The 23348-nt window shown below is 43.3% G+C and overlaps 1 protein-coding gene and 1 long non-coding RNA gene across 2 annotated transcripts in view; both read right to left on the reverse strand.

Moving 5' to 3' along the window:
* Positions 1-1918: 1918 nt before the first annotated feature.
* On the reverse strand, positions 1919-15040 carry CALM2 (calmodulin 2). The gene is made up of 6 exons (XM_071427930.1): positions 14887-15040; positions 10616-10646; positions 5463-5606; positions 5279-5385; positions 4276-4411; positions 1919-2832 (listed from the first exon to the last, which is right to left on the reverse strand). Exons 1-6 carry the CDS (start codon positions 14887-14889, stop codon positions 2804-2806), a joined length of 450 nt encoding a protein of 149 aa, XP_071284031.1. The 5' UTR covers positions 14890-15040; the 3' UTR covers positions 1919-2803.
* A 1111-nt stretch (positions 15041-16151) lies between these two features.
* The window catches only part of LOC139590377 (uncharacterized), a 51103-nt gene continuing 43906 nt past the window's right edge, over positions 16152-23348 (reverse strand). The window contains exons 5-6 of the long non-coding RNA XR_011679323.1: positions 21827-22030; positions 16152-20543 (exon numbers count right to left, since the gene is read on the reverse strand). This is a non-coding gene — a long non-coding RNA (uncharacterized lncRNA). The remainder of the gene's footprint in view (positions 20544-21826; positions 22031-23348) is intronic.

Raw genomic sequence — 23348 nt, forward strand, 5'->3', positions numbered from 1 at the left:
TGTCACTTGTAAAGCTATCAGAAGCTGAACTTGAAATGTCAGAGTGTTCCTACACAAACATCCAGAAAACTGCCTAGTGACCAAAGGCCTGTTTCACAATGGCAAAAGCACCTGCAAGCACACCTCAGCCAAAAGGTTCGTGACCCATGCCATTAGCTTCTACCACACTTGACTTACTGTCAGAAAACATTCTTCCATTAGCAGAAAGTACTGAAATCTACCACTCCCATCCTGCAGTTAAAGAATTAAGTAAACAGGGCAGTAAGACTTCAGTTACTGACCTAGAAATCAGGCATTTCATTTACATAACAGCAACATGGACACTCACCCTAAACAAAACCAGAAGCTTTGATTCCTGACACTAGAATACCCCAAGCAGGGAACAGCTAAAATGACTGTAAATAAATGTGGCCTTCTCACACATTCATCTTGACAAAGGCCATTCTCTTGGCTAAGGCAGTCTTTCATCATCCTTGTGGGTCCCCCTTCTAATTGTGATATTCCATTGGACATCTTCCCCTTTTCACCTTAGATGTTTCCACGTGCATGCTGAGCTGTAGCAGAAGACTGAATGCGTTGTGATTCCCAACCTACTGAAAATCAAGGCACCAGACTGGCTAAACCAAAAATTCTTGTCAGATCCCTGTTTGCATTACTTACCTATAAAAATGGGACATCCAATACTCCAGCAACTCAGAATCTCAAGTGGTTGTTCTGATGCTTCTGGAAAACTCCCCTCAACCTGTGCAATCCTAAGGATGTCTTGCCCCAAGCTCTTAGAAGCACAGGATGAAGACTGGGTAGGAAGTGTCGGTTTGATCACTTATTTTCTAGAAGGCAAATCCTAACTGCCAGGAAATTTAGACTGCATAAGCTTCCTGAATCAGACTGCCAGCACACAAACAGCAGTTGTAAGGAATTCCGATGCTGACTATCAAACCACTTTTGAAAAGCCTTCTCTGAAAGCCAATAGAGCTGTTCATAGTCCTCAGAGAGCAGAGCTTTAAGATCAGTGACCATAAACACTTAAGTGCTCCTGAATTTGGATTGAACAGCTGTCCTAATTTTAGATGCTCACTGCATTTATAAATACATCAAAGATGATTGGAACAGTTTTAAAACATTAGGTAACTGCTCAGCTGGGAGCACTGAGTGGTACCCAGAGGCAGGGGCCAATGCTTTGTTTAAAGGCCAGCAGAATCCCCAGACAAGATAACCATACTGCACATGTACAGTCAAGGCAGTTGTTGCCAGGAGAGTAGAGAAGCAAGGGGCACGAGCAGCCTCTGGCATTCTTTTGAGTTCTTGGATTCATCCTTGGTAGAAACCAGGTTTGTCTTCCACTTAAAAAAAAATTAAACCTTGACAGAAAACTAGTGCTAGAAGCACAGTCATGCTCAATAACAAATGAGGAAGAGAATGTTTCATTCTGTACTTTGAGCTGACTGCATTCTGAACGGCAACTCAGACATGGCAGTTTCAGAAAAGCCCAAGTGTGAGACTAAGTTACCCCAATGTAGCAACTGACAGGGAATAAACTCCAAAATAATTAAAAGAAAGCAAACAGGTTTAGTTGTCCGAACAAGGAATTTTAATTTTAGGTCAACTATTGAACTAGGTCAACATCCAGTTCACAATGTCTACAGATAGTGGGCATAGCCAGTCACTACGGTAAGTTTATTGAAGCACCAAGCTCCACACAAGACTGTAAAATACATTTTAAACTACTAGTAAGAAAGCTTCTTCAAGTCAACAATACTATTAAGGGCCAGAGTTTAAGGACTAAGTTTTCACCTTCCAAGCTATTTTAAGACAGCCAATCCATTGCATAAGCAAACCAAACTGCTACATACTGAAACACAGAGCAGCAACTGCATTGAACAATTCCTGTAAATAATTCAAGGATACATTGAAACAGTATGGGTAAATTGTAATTTTTTATTGGAAAACAAATATACAACTTGGAATGGATTTGAGGCAAATCGTGCCATAAGCAGATTTTTTTGAAAATAAGTGGCTAAACAAAGTTTAAAAAGCATAGTAACAAGAGGAGAAAATGTTTTCTGGCACAGGACCAGCAGTACAAAAAAACCTTGTGTACGAGTACCTGGATAAATCACCCGTTTTGCATTAGTGCAACTTAAGTTTCATATTGTTGACTGTCAATCGTCTACAACGTTAAGACTCCACATTTCAACAACATGTTACAGGTATGGCCACAAACAAGTTACTGTGAAGTAAGCTAGGAGAATGACTTTTACAGTGCATTAGCCATATGATAAATGCTATTCACTTCATTTTATCCTGCAGTTAAGCTGCAAGAGTCCTTATCCTCCCATCACAGAAAGGGGTAAAAGCTCCTATAGGAAAAACTCCTATGTACTCGAGAACTAGAACCAGTATGTTGCTTTAACTAAGGATCAGCTAATGCACGGTAAACCCTGGCTTACTTTATGTAACTTGTCACACTAGTCATACCTAAGTTTCCTAGAGAAAGCTACTTTTTAATAGACAATCCAGATGTTCCCTCAGTTAACCAACTTCATCTAACTTTAGATGTGCAGAAGGGCTTAAATATCCAGAGTAAGCCACATGCAACATTTGTTACTTAGATCAATTTTCCAAAAATCAGAACAATGACAGTAAGATAAAGGAGAAAAACATGGAGGAATGGCCTTCTAATTACTATACATGCATAATCTTTTGACAGTAAGGGAAAAACCTTTTACAGATAAGTTACAAACAGAGAAAAGGCAAATAAACAATTTTGTACAAGAAATTTAACACATTCTGTACAACGTCTTCACTTCGCTGTCATCATTTGTACAAACTCTGTAAAAGGAAAGAGTTGCATAGGTTATTTGAAGGAAAAAAATCTGAATTGCAAGATCTGAGAAGTGGCCTTACTAGTGCTGAACATTATTTCAAAACTGCATTTTCAGTTACATTCAAAAAAGCATCTTCAAGACTGTCCTCTTTCCCAGCAATCACACCTAAACTCCTCCTATTTTTAATGGCAAAAGGTCTTTATTTTTCCATAAAAGTTGGTCCCTCAGTGAACTGGAGAACAGCCTTACTTCCAAGATAAAACATTACAGGGTCCTACACCCACAGACTTACAGATGGGGACAAGAGATCCAAGAATGACTAAAAAATCCCTACAAATCACACTGAAGTGACAATCAACTAAGTAACTGTACAGGCAAACTTTGTGTTGGTTTGAACTTTTATTTTCCAGAGTGGAATAGTTAAGCCTTACTATTTCATTTTGCCTGGCTGGCTTTAACCAACTGATTCAATGCTTAGTCATAAACTATTTCAAGTTAGAACCCACAAAATAGGATTCTACATTCATCTTGCTGACACATAGTTTCAGGTACAATAATGACAGGAAACCCAGAACCTAAAAGTTTGGAGTTAACTGGTTGCTCAAATTTTGAAAGAGCAACTGGAAACAACAGGGACACAGACACTCTCCAGTGCCAGTCTCTGAACAGCCTACTCAAACAGTGATGAAGCAGCCTTGTACATAAAAATTACTTTTCATTCACAGATGTCTGTGTACCCTTAGGCCACAATGAAAAAGGCCTCAAAGGGAAGGCATACCTACACCTCAGAAACAGCACAGTATTATCTGAAAGTACCCTAGATATTTTCTGTAACATATTCAAAAAGTCAAAAACAAGCTTAGTGTGTCTCAGCTGCAAACAACTGTCTAAAGGAACTCCTGCTTTCATGACTTCATTTACAGTTCAATGTCAGGAAGAAATAGAAAGAAATTACTGTCGTAGCTGATTTATGTGAAATAAATGTATTTAAAGTATCTTCTGAAGGTCTTGGAATTTCTGCATGTTTTAGAGGCTTCCCCTTTTGATCAGCAAGTAATTTTAAAAGCATTGATGACAAATGAGTGACATCCTACAGTCAGGTCAACATGCATTAGTTAACAGAACAGTATGAACAGTACATTAACATCTCTTGATAACTTGCTTATTCTAATGGTCATTAGACATCATTAGATTTACAAAGTCAATTCTTACCCTGTACAACCAAATAGCCCTTTTTTGCCTTTGGCACAAAGGCAGCAATAACACTTAGACTCATTGAGAGGTACACAATGTACATACTAATTGAAGATTAGCTTAAAGGAACACTGTGTGTTCAGATGAACTTGTCTGAACACTGCCCTACTTAAACTTGGTGTGGCTAACAACACCCGCACAAGAACAAGCATGACAATTGCTACACAAAAAGAATCAATTAACAACTCCTTACCTTCATAGTTTACTTGACCATCACCATCAATGTCTGCTTCCCTAATCATTTCATCAACTTCTTCATCTGTTAGCTTCTCCCCCAGATTTGTCATCACATGACGGAGTTCTGCAGCACTAATGTAACCATTACCATCCTGGGAGGAGAAAAAGGAACACTGGAATAGACTTGCCTCAGGCCTAATGACTTAACTATAACTTAAGAACATTGCAGAGCAAATTGAGCATTAAGTAGTTAACACAGCCTTAACCACCAGCATTTGCACAAGCTACATGAGAGCTGTAAGCATATCTCCAGCATTGTCCAATGTCTTTGGGCATTGTAATATTATCTTATAGCCTTTGACTGTCCTATTCTGACATTTTTAAACCATGAACAATGCAATCAGCACCTTCTGCAACTTCTTAGGTGATGGATGCCTATTAAATCACATGACTGTGTTTCAAGTGGTGATTTCTTAGAACAGAAGCTACTTATCTGATTTGCCTATTTCATGGGAGTCCAGCATAAAGCCACAAGGACTTCAGAGATGACTTGTACATATCCCAGTATAGTTGGGACACTGAATATTGAAGTGCTGGTGTACACTAACTCAACTGATGTGTTCCTCCCCAAACCCCAAGGCACTTCACATCATGTTTTCAGCTCCAAGGTGCATCTTAAGTAAGCTGAGTAACTTTAGATTCTTTTAGCAATTTATGTAGTCTTTGCTAAATAAAAGACTTACAACATTAACATTTTAAATACTTGAAACAATTTCCTGCCAGTCATCTGGAAGTATTTCAGTATCACAGCAAGCAGTACTTTAAATTGTGTCACTTATTACTATCCTGACAACTCATCTGACTTTCCCATACCACCAGAGTAGACTGAGCTTTAGGGTGACTGGCCAGCCTAGAGGCTCTGTGACAGGACTGCAGATACCCCTCAGGTCTGTGAGAAAGCACATTACAAGCAGACCAAGTTTTCTTAACAGAAATATTCCAGGTAGACGTTACAGTACCTTGTCAAAGACGCGGAACGCTTCTCTAATTTCTTCTTCACTATCTGTATCTTTCATTTTTCTTGCCATCATTGTCAGAAACTCTGGAAAGTCAATTGTGCCATTGCCTGAAAGATTGAAAAATCTTTGTTAGAAAAACATGGTTTAGGCACTTTATTAAATTACTTATCAGTAAAGTTCTTACCATCAGCATCTACTTCATTGATCATATCCTGTAGCTCTGCTTCTGTGGGGTTCTGACCAAGTGATCTCATCACTGTCCCCAACTCCTTTGTAGTTATAGTACCATCACCATCCTTGTCAAATAGTGAAAAAGCTTCTTTGAATTCTGTAAAAAAAAAAAGTTAATCCCTTAAGCTTTGAAATGTTAACAATCAAAAAATTCACTGCTACTGATTGCTGCAAGTTACAAAATTTGATTTCAATCTTTAAGAAAATTTTGGTATACTGCTCAGCCTGCTATAATTGCAATGGCAATATGGCAACATCAGCATCTGAAAACACACCCATCAGTCTACTGATGAACCACACGTTGACCTAAATTAGGATGGAAGGTCATCCATTTCCAAAAGACTCAGATGTTTGTTACTGTCTATCTTGAATAAGGGCTCCTAACATGGAGCTGAAATAGCTGTCTGCAACTACAATGATCCACATCCCTGGTAGGAATTGCATCTCAAAATAAAACAATATGGAATTGCTATGAGAAAATTGAAAATGGTACTTTAAAGGTACATATGCTGCAGCTTAACAGCACTTTTATTACTAATAGAGGAGATGAGTCAACGGAAAAAGGTATTATCAGACCAAACTACACCCAAGTTTCTCAATATAAGCCACTTCCGCTGGACACAGATGTCTGAACATTGTATGCTACCACAATTGTTCCAGGAGGAAAGCCACTGGAGTCTTCATTCTGAAAAGCTGCTCACAAAACTGCTCCAGCCCTACTGGATCCTGAAACAGCCTTCACAGAAATGTTTCTGACTAATTCTAAGACTCCTTTGCCGTGTTTCAACACTACCTCTTAACCCCCTACAATGGCTGTACTGTAGCCAGGAACACTAATACAAGCATAACATGTTTAATTGTCCAGTCCAAAAATGGAGTTGGTTTTAATCCATGCCATCTGTCTTTGGCCACAGACCTTAAACTAGCTCACTGGACTGTGGAAGCTCACACACACATGACAGTTAAGCATGAGCATCTTGTCTATTCCCTTACAGACTTCAGTCCCCTGCACAGCTTTTGAGCCGCCTGAGAGATCATGGCTCTGGACAACCTGTCAGCTCAAGGGTACTCCTGCATCAGAAGTATTTCCAATCATTGTTTTTTTCAATATTTCCATGCAGCCAGCTTTCCAGATGGTGGGTTTCCCAGACCAGAATTAGTCACAGTAAAAGTTGCGTTCTCACATGACCTCAATGAAGCCTTTACTTCATACTCTGAAACTCTTGAGGTGAGTACAAGCTGGCAAGTATTAAAAATTCAACTATAAAGATAGGTTTTTATAGTTCATGAATGCAGCTACAATACCAGAGTCCCACAGCCAAACCCCACAGAGGGGAAAAAACCCCACTACTCTTCTACATTTAAGTCTGCAGTGTCCCAACAGCCAATCCCCCCTGTTTAGCCCAGGAGAATCAGAGCAAGGCTACCACAGGACCAGTAGAAACAGTTTCAAGACAATATGTAAAAATCACAAAGCAGAAACAAGTAGATACAACCTATACCTGCAATTCCTTCCAAAGGGTCTTTGGGGGGCTAGTTTCAGTTATCTTGGAGGCAACAAACAGATTTCTTAGGGCTAAGTTCCTATACCAGGGAAGAAATGCTTTTGGTTCAATCCTAGTAGAGACCTTCACAGTCTATCATGGAAGAACCTCAAAAGGGGAAAGCTGCATCCTCATGAAGAGTCAAGTGCTCGAGAGTTATTCAAAACGTTTACCTGTTAACCACTTCATCCTTCATGTGAAAGCCAACCATCACTAACCTAAAGCACACTTCACAGTACTTCACTGACTCCGCTTAGAAAGGGCAACACTTCATTCATATACAAAACTCAAAGACTTGCTTCCTGTAAAATGGGCATTTTAGTGGTGTATTCTCAACATTTGGAAGGAACCATTCCAAGGACAACTCTACCCTTCTTTTACTCAAAGTTGCAATAGGTTAAGAAGCAACCAGCTATAAATCATCAAGAAAATAAAGCAAATTGAAGATTAGCAGCATAATCCTGCTTGAAATGCTGAATCAAGTTAAGAATACCATTAAAGTACCTCTCTAACCACTTCCAGGAACCACCTCCAGTAATTAGAACAAAGGAGTGACAACATACACAGATGCAATTAGACTAGAACAAGAACAACCTGGCATAGCTTTGGAGGATTTGCAGCCATGGCTAGTGAAGGATAATGAAATACTGAAGTTTAGTGAGCAACTCAATTCTGGCATCCTGCAACATAAGGTTATAAAACAGATACCATGCACACTTAAACACCTTGATTCCATACAGCATGTAAAGCAAATCCTCTTTATTCCACACCAAACTGTAAATGAAAACTCTCTGCTAAGGCTACAAGGTTTCAGCCTTTCCACCCACCCTTCTGAAAGCATCCTGCATCCCGAGAAGAAGACTGCTTCCAGGCCCTATGAAAGACATGCTGATCCAACAATGTGAACTCTAAGAACCTAGCTCAGAATGTTCTTTTAACCAACCATAAGTTCTGAGGCATCTGTGCACCACATCACCTTTTCAAATGAAGTGGCAGCCTTCGGTGACCTAATATGTTCAGTGAACCAGGACTGCCATATCCACTGCTCCACAGTTTAGCCAGCTATGTCTGGAACTTTCATAGGAGAATGTCAATTGTTCTCTTCACAGCTACCAGGACCTTAACATTTAAACATGTCTACTTCTACAAATTTTCAATCTCTGTTGTGGCCAAATCCCCAACAGAGAACCACAGCACACTAAAGAAACAAGACTGTGAACACCATACATAGGCCTGCTTGCACACAGAGCTCATTTAGAACTCTGGAGTCCAGGGAAGGATAGCTCACTTGACCAGTTGGCTTTGGGACAAAAGCATCTTCAGGCTGCTCTGCCACCTGACCACCCAGGTAGTCCTGACCCCATTACCTTTGTAACACAACACTTATCCAAAGGGAGAGCCACTTGACTTAGCAACTTCAATTCTTACTGAATGAAACTGCAGCCACTATGACCATTCTGTTGCTAATTGGCTTTCAGTATCAGTCTCTCACATAAACAAAATCTGGAAAGGTTTTCATCCCTACCTACAATGACAAGAAGCTTCAGTCTGATACGATCAGCATGTTCCACAGGAAATGCCATCTGGAACCTTTAACAACACCACTGCGATGCTTCACAGCAGAGGGGGAAGAATTTAAGTCCTGGGGAAGTGGCTGCTTTAAGTACTCTGGTTTTCTGTTTTAGGAATGGCAATGTAAATGTCACCTCTGCCTTGCAGTACCATTTCCTCTGTCTGCCTTCAAACCAAACACTATGGATCCCCAGGGAAGCTCAGTTAGAGTGGTGGTGCCTCAAGTTCTTGTAGCCAATCTCTGTAAAACATTTAAACTGCACCTCTAAGAGTCTTCCCATGCAAAACCACTGGCCTCTAACAGCAAAACTAAGCAGATGCAACCTTTCCTAAGCAGTACTGAGAATGATTCCTTCACACACCACCAGTGGGCTTATGTCTTCACAACTGAGGTCCATGGCTTACTTGCAAATACATTTGCTTAACAAAACATCACAGCTGCCCAGCAAGTGGCAGGCCTTTTTACACTGGCTACACTAAGATATACTTGTAATCCTTCCATGCAGTTGAGAGCCTCTATTCCTGTAGACAGGCTCATCAATATTTACTTTTGCCTCAGAGGAGTACATGATCATTACTTAATAGCTAAAGTTTACACTAATCCCAAGGTAGTGTTAATAAACTTCCTGATTATATTCCATAATTAGCTACATCAACTAATAAAGCTTTGACAATTAACAACTGGAACAATGAACCATTATTGGAAAGACAGCAGTGACAACTGATAAAGCCTGCTCTAACTAAACTGATCACAAAACCCTTATGCTATGTAGGCCAGTTTTCAAAAAAAAAAAAAAACCAAACTGAAGTTGAACTAAATTTGGCTTGTGCTTACTTGTCAGACACTACCATGGCAACAAGTAAATAGACTAAGGACTTTCCACAAAACCATAATTAGTCTCCTTTGAGTAAAACAAGCCTCTAAAGACTAAAAGCTACAGAAGAATGTTCTTAACACTTCAGATTTGGCAATTATGGCAAAAACAAACCAGCTCATAACAACACTTCTGTTTAATACAGTGTCTTCAAGAGCTACACCATAACTAAACAGGAGTATCTCAGAGGCTGTTCTTTGTATGCTTGACCTGGCACTACGAGCTCAGCAGAACCCTAACATCCTCTGAAGCAATTTCACGTGACAGTTATGCACACAAGACTCTGCAGTATTAACACTATACACTTGTCAGATCAAAATCATGACATTCTTGAACATCTGTGGCAAAGCTGAATTCTGTATTACCAGCTTTGAGTCCCATCTATTACTGACGATCAGTCTACTGAGAGCAATGAGGCAGGTAAGTTTGTGCAGCCTGCATGGGTAGGACATAATAACCTAATTAATAACATAATAACCTAAGCTGTTGCCATTAGTAAATGGCTGCCAGTGCACATAACCTGTTTCTAGGTGGCCAATACCAAGACATAACATGCATATTTATTTAAGCATTTCAGAGCAAGTGCCAGACCATCAGAACAGCACACACACAACACTTGTGTCCAAGTACACAATACAGTTCCAAATATGGAATATCAAGAGTTGTCATCATGAAGCCAGTCTCTGCTGTCATCAACAAGAGCCACTCAAACATCTCTGCTGACAGGAGACAGCAAAGTAAATTATTTTTGCCTTCTGTTAAAAAAGCACTGCAGATTCCAAGCCTTCACCAGATCTGTTGTCATCCCCTGTGCCCCACTCCCCCTTTCAGTCTGCACTTGGGACATTTTGTAGTCATGAGAGAATAATTACCAGTCTACAAGCCAGAAAAGCTGTGAGGATTGTTTAATTATATTAACTACACAACTAGAATTCATTATATCCATGGAGCTTTTACAGTAGATAAGCCTTTAAAAATTAGGTGACAAATTAAAACATTCCACCATAATACTTTAGTATCTAAGAAAGCTAAATATCTTGTGTAACACAGACTGTCACTGGATTAGGAGATGTGCCAGGTCAAGTAGGAGTAGCAACACAACACAAAAACCTCACCTGCAATCTGCTCTTCTGTCAGTTGATCAGCCTGCAATAAAAGAGAATATGATTATAGCTGGAGCAAAAGTTCAAGGCAAAATAAGACAGACTTGTAGAGGCCTCTGAGTATGGTAGTTGCTCTTCAGAACTGATTTGTAGCATTCTAGAATAGTTCTAATAAAGCTCAAAAGTCATCAGGATTGCTTGCTAAGAAAGAACTGGCAGCCTTTTGTCCTCTCCAGACCCTGCAATATCCCATACACTCGAGTAATAGATTACCACGTGTATCAATCAATCAATAATCCAAGCAGTGCTAGCAAGCTCAAGGCACACAGGTCCCTTTAAAACCACAGACTGGTTTTAAAAACTCATTTACACAGCACACTACTAGCTTCAGCTTCAACATAAAACACTTTAGGTCTCAGTAATGCAACAGTAACCTCCAAATTTAAGGCAGACTAGCTAAATCAGAAAAACATACTCTCCACTAGAATTAAATCATCCCGCGATTTACATGAAACTTTATGTCCGAGACCTGGCTGTGAAAGACAAGACACCAGCTCCAGTCCAAATGCATCATTTCAGTGGCATACAGCCTGTCTACGCTTTTTTCAGCCCATTGACTTGGTCAGCATAAGGTAACATGGACAACAGAGAAAGGTTCTGCAGTCTAAGACAACTTCTGCATCAGCTGGGTAAGCTCCCGTGTACACCTCATTCTTCTCTCTCACCAGTTTTGAATTCATTAGATTTGATAGCAATGAAAAGCATCAATCTTTCAGGCCAAACCCAAAATGAACTTTGCTCTTGAAAGAACACCAGTTTGAGGACTGTAGAAATACTCTCCCCTAGGTGCTCAAATCAGCTGATTCTTCAAATTCTGGATAGCTTGAGTTGAGTTGCAGTAACAAGGTAACACACCTCCTCCTAAAGGAAACTTCCTGAACCCTTTACTGAAGCATAAACACCACTAAAATACAGAAAAGACATATTCACTGCTGAAATACACCACTGTTTTTTCAGCTTCTTTCCTGATGTGACCATTTAAGCAGCAACTTTTTTATTGCTGCAATATTGACTGAAAAATTTTCTGTCATAACTATGCCCACCAAAGTCTCACTCCACATTAGCATCTGTCAGGGAAAGACTTAGAAAAATGTGTTTACAATACCTGTCAATTTTTACTTTGCCAATTTCAATTACATTTTTATTCTGCATGGGAACATTTACGTTCCCAGCTGCTGGTTATTCTTCCTGTAACAGAAGTGAAGGTGGCTGCTTGAGCAGTTGTACAAACGCTGAACTTTTTACAAAACCCTCTGTGCACACAGTGCAGCAACAGCCCAAGATTAAGGCCACACACGGGCTGGGGCTCACCTGCTTTAAGAATGAAGACCAGGCTGCTGAGGAACTCCTAGAGCAGCAGACAATGGGTATTGGCAGCCACAGATTCGTCTCTGCTGCAGGAAGTATGCCCATGCAGGTTCCACTTTTTGTTAAAAAAGACTGGCATGGCAGCAGTACTGCTGAGAACAATTCAAAACTAAGCTTTGGGATGGAAGTACTCTGCTGGTCCCTTCACAGAAGCCTAACAGATTTTTACCTGTCTGCAGACTATCATTAACATAGACTCATACCTTTGCATGCCATTTATATTTAAATTGTTTAAGTGAAGAGAATGTGATACATTTCCCTAAGATATTTATATCCACAGAAAACTGTAGATCAGATTTAAGCAGTAAGAACCTAGTTTATTTATTTAGGTCAATACTTGCGGGTTACCAAGTTGAGTCACATACTGTTTTATATAAACAATTTTATATGGAGACATGACATAGCAGTATGTAACTTATGTTATGCATTCCCAAACTCTTCCTTCTTTAGAAATAAAAACTCTTCCAGCAATTTAAGACATCTAACCACGAATTTGGATGAGCTCTGACAATACCTGTAAGAGGTGCAGTGTTTGAGAAGGGCACAAAGCTTATTAGAAGGCACAGGTATGAAGCAGTTGAAAGATAAGCGGGGAGGTGGGGCAAGGTTGAACAAACACCATCTGTACTCTGCAGTGCTGGGCTCTGCAGGCACTGCTGCGCAACAGCGGCAAAAGGCGGAGCCAGCGAGCCTGCCAGCTCCCAGCCTCCCGTGCCACCCAGGTGGAGGGCTAGCAGCCTGGAACCGCCGTGCCCGCCGCTTACAGGCCGCCGTGCCTTCCTGGAGGGGCCTCCCGGAGTTGTCGGTAAGGGTGCAGCACACGCGGGACAGCGTGCACACCTCCCCCGTGCAAGGCAGCCCGTTAAACGCCGGCTGTCAGGTGCCCGTGCTGAAGGTCTGACATGCCCTTACTGCGGCCGGGAGCCACCCGAAACCCTCATTTGATGCCATCGCAGCTTTGGCGCGGCTTTCTGCGATTCACGTTGCAGCACTTGAATTTTCATTGCGATAGCTCCCATCCCCCCAGCCCCAGGCTGTGCGGAGGGCCTGACAAAGGAGCCAGAGCTCCCAGGAAAGCAGGGGAGCTGCCCTGCCGTGTGCGCGGCCGGTTCTGTGGCACACGCAGCCTCTAGAGGTAGAGTTCCATTAGAGCCGCTATGGCTGCGGTGCAGTCACCAGGCTGGGAGCTCCTTCCTGCACAGCGCTGCCCAGCGCAGAGCTACAGCAAAGGGCAGCGCAGGTGACACCGCTTGCCCCCGAGATCGGCTCTCGGTGTGCTTCGCAGGCATCACATCTGAAGGGACAATTCTGTTCTGTTCTAACTAAAGAACGACAACCGGACTAGACTATATAGACTAAAATCGGGTTTATGGTAGGTTAGCTTGTTTTGGGAGCGAATCATTCTGTCTTATCTCGTATGGGCAACGCTGGACAGTCACAGGTTGAGCCAGTTTGGTCTGTCGGGATGAACTATAACCACATTCAAAGTGTCACTGTGCCTCCTGGACACACCCATTTTTACACAGACCTTGCTTGAAGATACTCCATTTTTGGTTCTGCACAGATGATGACTAAATGCAGTAAGTCTTTTGTTACTACATTCATTGCCGTTTTTCCCCCCCTGCTTTATGCATGGTTTGCTGTTTAAGTTCACAATTCAAGCTAAAGAATAAATTCAGGCTTCTATTCACCAAATTTCTTTGCCCGGAGACAGCATTTCAAAAACCCCCAAATTTTAAGTAGCCATCGTTCACATTAAACGTGATGAGCTGACAGTCATTTGATTCCTCAGAAGAATATAATGAATGAAAAGACAATTCCACTCTACTGCATCTTCTCTTAATGCAGAGATAGCACTAAGTGGTCAGTGGTGCTGCTTTAGCAACAGAAGTGCTCCTTTTAGCACGTTTCTCAGCATCCACTTGTTTTAATTTTAAAAAACCAACAAACGTTAAACTCGCATCCTTTAGACTGAATTTGAAACTATTCTCCGATTTTACAAAATGCGTTCTATTTCGAAGTGGATTACAATTCGCTAGTAATATTAAAAACGCAGTCCTCCGCAATGACCAAAACGGGAAGCAAAATTTCTTTAAAAAAAAAAAAAAAAAAGAAAAGAACACAAATAGTTTCTTATCCAACAGAGCCACCAACAGCATGGCGCTACCACGGAATCGACAGGGGCTCCAACGCGAACTGACAACAGGTCTAGCGAGGAGGGCGATGGTGCAGTGAGGCACAGCCTGCCCCTCATCATCATGCTGCTCAGAAGCTGCTGGGCTCCGCAGTGCATTATTATGACCAGGCGCAGCACACCTCGCTAGCGAGCCGGACAGCTTAGGCTGCCTCATTCAGCCGCACACGCCGAGAGCAGGGAGGGAGGAAGCGATAAGAAAGCAGAGCTGGTGCCATCGTGGCAAGCTCCTTTCCCCCCTCCTCCCAAGCCTGCGGGTCCCCTCCCAGGAGGGACCGCTATCCGCCGCTCCCCCCGGCAACGCCCGGCGCCGCCTCACGGCGCTCCCGCCGACCCAGGGGCCGTTTGGATTTGAATCCACACCAACGCCCCAGGGCGGGAAAGGGACCCGGGCGGGACCCGCCGCCACCACCACCACTTCCTCCCACGCAAACGGCGCCTCCGAACGGGACCCTCCGCCCCAGCCTGAGCCCGCCGGACGCGGCGAGGGTCAGCTTCATCCCTCCCCACACCCTTCTGCCCGCGACCTCGCCCCACAGCAGCCAACCCCCCCCTCCCCCCCGCCCCCCATCCGCACCGAACTCAGCCGCCCCCATCCCTCCGCTCTGCACCGCAGCAGCGCCCGCCGAACCCCGCGGCTGCCCCATGCCCAGGGACTCACCATGGTGGCCCGGCCTGGCTGCGGGGTGCGGTGGGAGCTGAGGGCTGCACGGGGCGCACGCTGCGCGACCTTCCCGTTGCACGGCTCGCCTCACACTGAGTCCTGCCCGCCCGCCGGCGGCGCCTCATAAACCGCCTCACCGCCCGGATCGCTCCGCGCCGCTCCCTCCCCCTCCCCTTCCCCCGACAGTGAAGTGGATTGCGAAACGAGTCCCGGCTCTGCGCGCTCTCCTCGCAGGGCACCCCGCACCCCGAGTGCCGCTCCTTCTGCCCCACAGCCCCGGCGCAGGAAGGAGCGAGGTGCGGGAAACTGGGGGAAGCAGCGCTTGTGAAACGGCGGGGGGAAGGGGGACACCGAGAGAAGGGGGGCGGGGACCGGGGCTAGGGACTATTTCTCTGGGCGGAAGAGGATTTTAGGAAAAAATGCCGAGGAGTGTGGGGACTCCGTAAGGAGGGCGCTGATTGGTGGGTTCGTACCTGCAATGCGTCACTCGGACATGCACACTCTGGGCTGGGAAGGCGGGCACCCCTCCCCCCGCCCGCAGTGCGTGAGGGCCGGAGCGGCCCCGCGGAGCCGCCGCTGCTGCCGCGCCGTGCCCGGCCCCCGGCCCAGGGCGGCAGCCGGGTCCCCCGGAGCGCCTTTGCTACAGCGTTTCGAGCCACTGTCTCCGTGCTGTGCTCCGGAAAGCCTCACCCACACAGAGTTACCAAAAGAGACTCGCTCTGTATCCAGCGCAGTCCAGAAAAATTCCCACCTCGCGCTGCAAGCTAGAGATGCTTCATCGCTTGGTAGCGTCGTTGAAAAGAATAGATTTCACAGAATCAATTAGGTTGGGAACGATCGCTGAGCTCATCGAGTCCAAGCCGTGACCGACCACCGCCGTGTAACCAGACCGTGGCACCGAGTGCCACATCCAGGCTTTCCTTAAACACCTCCAGGGACGGTGACTCCACCATCACCTCCCTGGGCGGCCCATTCCAATGTCTAATCTCCCTTTCTCCGAAGAAACTCTTCCGCGTGTCCAACCTAAACCCCCCCAATTCGACATTTTCCCTTTTCCTCCCCCATTTCCCCTGCTAGGAATCGCATATGCCCTGGTCCTGTGCCTAAGCACAGGTGGCCAGCAATTCTGAGCTAAAATCTGGAGTCTTGTAAGGGTTTTCTGTAACATGCATTCGGACAAATGGCTCCAAGTGCAATTTTCAAACTTGCACATGTATTTTTAAAGATAATTCAACGGAGAGCTGCAATATTGGCTGAGTCCACTGACAGCAGATCTACCTGTCCTCTGCGGAAACCACAACACTCATTTTTGGGACCATAAATACATTATTAAACTTAGGGGGCCTGAGTTAAAGTTTTCTGACCCAAGTTTGAACAAAAATCACAATACTAATCACATTTCAATGAAAAATTACCTACTTCCACATTTATTAAAATAATTATTTAGTTGATATTTACACAGTATGTCAACAAATAGTTTTTATACCTATCAGTACACAAACTAGAGCAATGGCTCTCACTAAAGAGGTTTTACTCATCTCAGTTCTTCGCGGTCTTTTGTTTATAGGCCACAGAAATAGGATGTGCTTGGGATGGGACTGGCATGAATGAACTCAAAACAAAAATTCTGTGAGATTTTCCCCCTGAACATTAATTAAAATTCTCAGGACTGCTTTCTTTTCAGGATCTTGTATCCACTGAATTCAGAAACAAAGTAGAGGGGAAAAAACTAGAAGAAGGCCTAGTTTCTTAAAATAATCAAGGACCCCTTTATTAAGTACAGTGCCTCTCATCCTCACTTTGTGTTCATAGGCAATACATAAAACACCACCATAAAAGCTTGCCTTCAGCCTTGAAATCCATCTGCAGTTACTGTTTTGTGATGCACTGGTTTGTTAGGCTTCCTTTCCCTTTACCTGTATTTATAGTCCACAAATCAAGCATATGTGAACTATTGTCTTTTCCAACTCTGCTAACATTTTTGCAATGTGTAATGTGTACCTACATTAATAAAATACTTCCCAGAGCAGGCAATGACTGCCAAGGTTATTGTTACCCATGCTTCCTCCAACCGCTGCCATAGGAAGCAGGAGCAAATCCCTGCCTGTGGTCTGGCTATGCTGGATGCAGACAGCTGAGCTTCAGTTGAATTTTCCTCCTCCCTGATGCCCCCTTTGGTTCAATTTTAAGGATTGCTCAGACATTCCCAACTTCTTTACACTTCTAGAGGCGTGAATCTGTGCAGAAAAGTTCTTGACCAAAAAATTCATCACCTGCTCTAGATTTGGGATAAAAGTGGCATAGCAGCTCAGGGTGCATTCCTGTCACACCCTCAAATCTGGAGCAGAGCAGAGCAGAGTGCTGGTGCATTTTGTGGAGCAAAACCATCTCCTGTAGAGACCTTAGCTTGGGTCCTGGCAACAGAATGCCCACAGGTGCATGTTGCTGGGCCTGATGTGCCAAGACCTCTCCTTGGCATCTGTCTTTTATCCTCACATTACCTCAGAGAGGCAAAACATTGCAACACCTAGGTTGCTCAGTTGCCCAGGCTCAAGGAATCTGTTGAGATGCTGTAAATCTGCATTTCTGTGAAACTGGTCCTGAGGGATTTGATGAGAAATATGTGGAAGGGCTGTATTGAGATAGCAAATTCTGACTGAGTCCTGTTCCTGGAGTTTACCACTGGCCATTACAAGCATGGAGGCTCTGGGAAACATGAGGGCCACAGCATGACTGAGTTGAAGGCTCATTAATTATGGCCTAAAGGTCTGCTGAGGAGCAGGCACTTGAATGCAAGGGTCCCAGAGAACCCAAGCACCATACTAAATGTTTTTGTGTATGTCCCCCTTAAAGGATTTGGTATCTGTAATTTATATTAAATTATTCATAGTCTTTTTAGTTTACATTCAGTTTTCTCGAAAGAAGTGGTCATTCAGAAGAAGTGGTCATTCAGAGCATCCTCCCTCTGCTGTGTGTTTCTCAGGCCCCCTGGTTCCTTGATCTCTCTCTCTCTCCCTCTCTTCCATTTCTCTGTTCTTATGTGTCTCCTTTTTTCCATCTGCATTTTCCTACAGCAGCACCCATTTCCTGTGGGTTTCATCACCACCCCCACCCTGCTTCCATCTGTTGAAGAGATCAGCCACGAAGTTAAGTTGCAATTACACTACCCGTGAAATTACACCAACACTTCCAGTGGCATTACTAAGCATTAAAGAGAACACCCTGGCAAAATTAATGCCAGAGGGGGGAATTTGCCCCTTGCACAAACGGGTTGCTGGCAACCTCAGGTAGGTAAACCAGCAATCCTCAGGTATGTTGGGGTAGCCAGAGAGACAGAGTTGCTTTTCAGCAGCCTGGCTGACACTCTGCAGCCTGCATGTGCCACGAGAGGCAGGGAAATACATCAAATGACTGGCCCCAGCTGCAGGCTGTGACTCTGGAACCTCTGACAGAGCAATAATGGGAAATGATGGTGATTTCTCTGTTGCAATGGTCAGGTATAGTTCTACCAGCTCGGTCTTTTTAACATGATAATTTCTCTCTCTGCTATGTAATTTAATATATTTGTCAATGTTTGTGATCTGTGCTTTTTTTCTTCCCCCTCAACACAGAAATACAGTTTTATAGAAGTCCAGTTTAAGGATTAGGGCAGCAAATTAGAAAAGCAATTTGAGTTCCAAGGTTAGATGAGCTGTATATGCTAGCAATTTTCACAGTTACTCTTTGAGGTATATTTAATATTGTGTAAATGCAATTTATTCTATCGCTTTAATAATACTTTAGTGGATCATTTGGACTGATGTATACAGAATGCTGTGCCACGGTACAAAAATGCTATAGCTGCTTCCTCAAGATTATTGTAATAGTTTGAACAACCTAATTAGAAATTAACTGCAAATTTTATAAGTGAATTTCTGAGATAAGAAGAAAACAGTTCTCTATTTATCATAAGTACTAACACTTAGCATTTCACTGCTGCATACAGAAGGAAAATTGCTCATGGCTGTTTTCCCATAACGAGTCTGATTTTTTCCAACTTTTTCTGTAACAGAACCTGCCTCCCTGAGAAAGGCCTTTATCCTCCATTCCAGCTTTATGGGCATAAAACTAAGGTGGAAATCAATATTTATCCACCCAGATGTATTTGGATGGCCCATTCAGCCCTCAGCAAGGAAAAGCTTAGTTATCTAAAAAATTTTAAGGTGCTAAATGAGACATCTCAGCTTCTGGTATTCTGAGAGCATCTATTGATGAAACAACCCAGAATGCTGAGAACTGGCTACCCTCACCTCACCTGGATGGCAGCAGTGGATAGAAATAACCAGAGGCTTATGGACTGTGTTTGATGGAAGACACCTCCTCAAATACAAACATGGTTGTGGGAATAACTGCACTTTCTCCTTGCATGTGGAAAGCCTTGTCCTGTCCTTTGTGCCTGGTCCCTAGAGCACTCACACTGCACAGTGCCCAAAATCATGGGGATAACATTTCTCCCCCCAGGGAGTATGGACAGGTCATTCCTCCACACTTCACTTTCTGTGGCAAGTGCACAGACAAGAGCAGTACCTGGCAGAAGCGACTGCATTACCTGCTTTCAGAATATACCTATGGCTGTGTCAATGCTGAAGGTGGCCCAGGCATATCCCAACCAGCTTTTAGGTAATTCAGATAGGAATACCAGGGCAGCTCTAGCAGTGTGATGCCCTCCATGGAGCATCAGACCCACTGGAGAAGCCAGGCAGGTTTGCAGCCAGCAGATACAGAGATCTTTTGTTGGGATTGCACTGCTCCCCTCATCGAGGCTAGGTGTTGTAAAGCTGATTTAGGTGACCTAAAACTGACTCTTTCACTATATTGTGACCACTCACCAACACAAAACAAAACAAGAGAGTCCAAAAGGGCAGATAGCTGTACTCACTCACATAAAACTGGGAGGCCGGAGGAAGAGACAATATCTAATAATAGACTCTAGACTAGTATTGAGAGTCAAAAGCCAGTGGGACTCACAATCTTTTTCTTTTTTTCTTAGTTTCAAAGAGATAAACAACTGCTTCTATTTTATGAGGATTTCTGATGGAACATTGTCCATAAACCTGCAGTATTTTCTGTGCTCCTATGAGAATAACCTAGCTCTAGGTCTTCATCTCACCAGTGTATCATTCTGGAAGATGAGAATGCTGCCTGGGCAGAGGCAGTAAGAGATCCCAATTCTTAACTGTGTTCTTGAAGTACAAGAATAGATGGTCCTCACACTAACTCCGAGCAAGATCTTACTTTTTCTGTGTTTCACTTTCTAAAATACCTTAATAGGAGGGAAAGCATAAACCCCGTATTTACTCCAAGATAACAGAAATCCCACAGTCATCATCTTTAGTACAGTTCTGTTTTCCCAGGAGTGGAAATAATACTGTAACACTTACAAGAGGCAGCATAAAGTCCAGGAAATTGCAGAATGTATTCCAATATTTTCAGATTCTGCAAAGGCTTCTTTTTCTTTCCTTTGATGAGCTGTAAGAGGACGCCATCCGGAGTCAGCAGCTCTCCCACCCATGGGGCAGAAGCCTTTCTCTGTGAGAAGCACCACCCAGTTATTATCATCACAGCTTGACAAGATGCATCCAAGCAACTGTTTAAACTTCCCTTCATGTGAAGATCTAGGAAGACAGTGGTCAAGGAAGTACTTGGTAATTCTCCATTTTGACAGGAAGAAATAAGAGGAAAAATATGCTTTTCTGGATCTGAAGACTCTTAGTTTTGGTGGCTTTCTACATGGAAGGTTTTCATCCTAACGTGTTTTTTCTTTATTAACAAACAAAAAGGACAGAATCATAGGTAACTATTAAAAAATTCCCGGGGGAGGCAAAGCACTGCTTATAATAGAGTTATTGCTGCAGCCTTAATTAGGGCATGGTGCCAAATACCTCTGTGATGAAAAACAAATCGATGTAATGATGCTTTCCCATTACCTTTTTTTTGGAGTAATTAAATGTCACAAAATATTTTCCATACTTCCTACTGGGGACCAGGGCATATGGAACTCATTTACAGCAGAAGTCAAAAGGATTTTCTTTAAAACCAGTGCAGGCAAACAGACTGCTGGAACTGAAAGTTAAAATATATCTTAATTTTCACCACAGCAAAGGTGAAGCACTTATTGACTGTAAAATTTGAAATACAGTGTAGAATCTGACTAGATTAACTTAGTATATCTACTTCCCTTTTTCACCCAAACATACATTGTTTCACTTAAGCTGAAACTGCTCTGGAAATGCAAACCCTGTCATTAAGTCTTGTGCTCTAAGATCCTGCATGTTTAAAGAGATTTATGTCCACACACACTGACAGCTGAAGAATCCACCTCTGTTAAATTCAGTAGGCTTTTCACTGGCTTTCTTTCAGCAGGTCACATCCTGAGCATCTTACTCACTTTTTCCTCTGTTTCCACTCAGGCATGCTTTCAGAGGGGTTTATCCAACACAAGGGCTGATTAAATACTGAGCAAACAGTTCAGAATTTGGCTGCTTTTATAAATAATGATTCACAGGTTTGATTTAGCTACAGATGAGCCTGAGCCACAAAAAAAAAATTGCATCTGGATCCTAACTGTGTCAGCTCCCATGGCAGAGATTTTTTTTTCCCAGCCAAAGCTTGGCCTGAAAGTTCATGCAGAAAGACAAACTGTGAATCAGAGGCCTGCACCAGTGCCCCGGGTGAAGTGCGTACCAAGATAGCCTGCAGCCACATGCCAGCTTGCCATTGACCTTTTATCTGCATAAATAGTCCTGACCTTTGGGCTGCTCAAATTAGTGCAAGCTGCTCAAGCAGGCAATATCACAGCCCTCCGCTGCTCAGGCTGCATCTCTCTGCCTCTTGCCTCTCGCGCCATCTCCTTCGCTGGGCAGGGAAGGCAGGTGGGGACACGGGACAGCTTTCTTACCTCTGGGGCCATCCTCTGCCTCGAAGGAAATCCACCACTGGCTGGCTGGAACCGTCCCAAAGCCTCATCACATCAACTCCATGACACAGAGAAGACCAAGTTAAGGAGCTGACAATCCACCTTTGGATTGATACTTTTCTATATGGCGCAATAAACCTGCTTCTTGCTGTGCCTCTCATTATCTTCCATTACATAAAAGAAGTCCTAAGAGTTTTAAAATCAAAACAGATGAGTTGTTAACAAAATAGTTATTCTTTTGCTCAGCCTCAAAGTGAGTTGTTTGTCTTAAAAAGAAAAGGTAGATGACTAAATCACTCTAATCTACTTTTTATTCACTGGACTGTGTGCTGTATAGGGTTTAATGCCCATTATTTTCTCCGTAGACCAGAGCTAGCATGGTCTCTCACGTAAATAAACATTTAGTCCTATTTCAAAATGCATCACTTGTGTCCCTGAAACCACAGCAGTTTTAGTTATTTTTGGAAACAGGTATTTGCACAGTTTTACAAGCACATTTTTTCCAATTGTTTAGAAGAGGTCCTTCAGTTGTTTAATGACAATATTGACTAGGCCTGAGGGGAAGAAAACACGAGTGGGGTATTTTTAAGGGTATAAAGCAGGGAAAAAAAATAAACATTTTCAAGGTTCTCCAAGATGCCGACTGCACAGACAGTGCATTTCAAAGGGATGTTACTATCCCTGAAATTCTTTCCAAAGCTCTTTTTATCTGATTTTCTTTACCCAGAGCTTTTTTCTTTTTGTTTGTTTCGGTCGTGGCCTACCAGATCCCAAGTGTATTTTTCCACATCATGTACATTATCTGCATGATGCTTTAAAAATTCAATTGACTCTTACTATACATCCTGGAGACATATTTAATTGTACCAAGGAAGACTGTCAGGCAGGTAGTGAGACAGCTAATAAATAGTCACTGATCCCCATGTTTTTAAAACTAGATTTGAGGGAGCCATCCTGCAAGTGAGAGTGGGAGCTGCCTGCTGAGGCACGTGCCTGCTGCCTTTGGCAGATGTGTTGGAAGGGAACTCATTGTTCTGCTGCATCACGTCCTTCAGCTCTGCAGTAAAGTCTAACCCACAGCTGTCTGGGGGAGCTGAATTTCACCCCACATTTCAGGAACATCTGCTTGCTGCAAGAGCTGCACCATCATTCATATGGTCAGCCACCTAAAAATCAAGTGTCTGTTTCCCAGAAGGATGGAAAAATGCCACAAGTTCTGAGAATGAGTTGTGAGGGTGCAAAACCTGCAGGTGCATCTTTGTGCTGTGGAATTGGAGGGGTGCAAGAGAGGGTAAGGGCTTCTTGCTCCTATTTCCGTGAGCGGCTCCACAGAAACAAGACCTTGTGACTCTCATTTGCAGCAAATTACAAATTACAGCATCTTCCTCTTTAGTCACACCTGAGAAAGGGCATTTATGTTTCACCAGAGAAGCAGATGAAGGGAGGGCTGGGGGGTCTGATCTGCATCCCTCTTCTCCAGAGCCATGGAGCCCCTTATGCACAA

The sequence above is a fragment of the Agelaius tricolor genome, unplaced genomic scaffold (assembly GCF_023055355.1).
Source record: "Agelaius tricolor isolate 1412-34295 unplaced genomic scaffold, bAgeTri1.0.p SCAF_1, whole genome shotgun sequence".
Taxonomy (NCBI): domain Eukaryota; kingdom Metazoa; phylum Chordata; class Aves; order Passeriformes; family Icteridae; genus Agelaius; species Agelaius tricolor.

Coding starts and splice junctions, on each gene's coding strand:
- CALM2 (XM_071427930.1), bottom strand. Junction 5,386..5,462: donor CAATGAAGTAGATGCTGATG/GTAAGAACTTTA, acceptor TCAATCTTTCAG/GCAATGGCACAATTGACTTT. Junction 2,833..4,275: donor TGGTCAAGTAAACTATGAAG/GTAAGGAGTTGT, acceptor TTCCTTTTACAG/AGTTTGTACAAATGATGACA.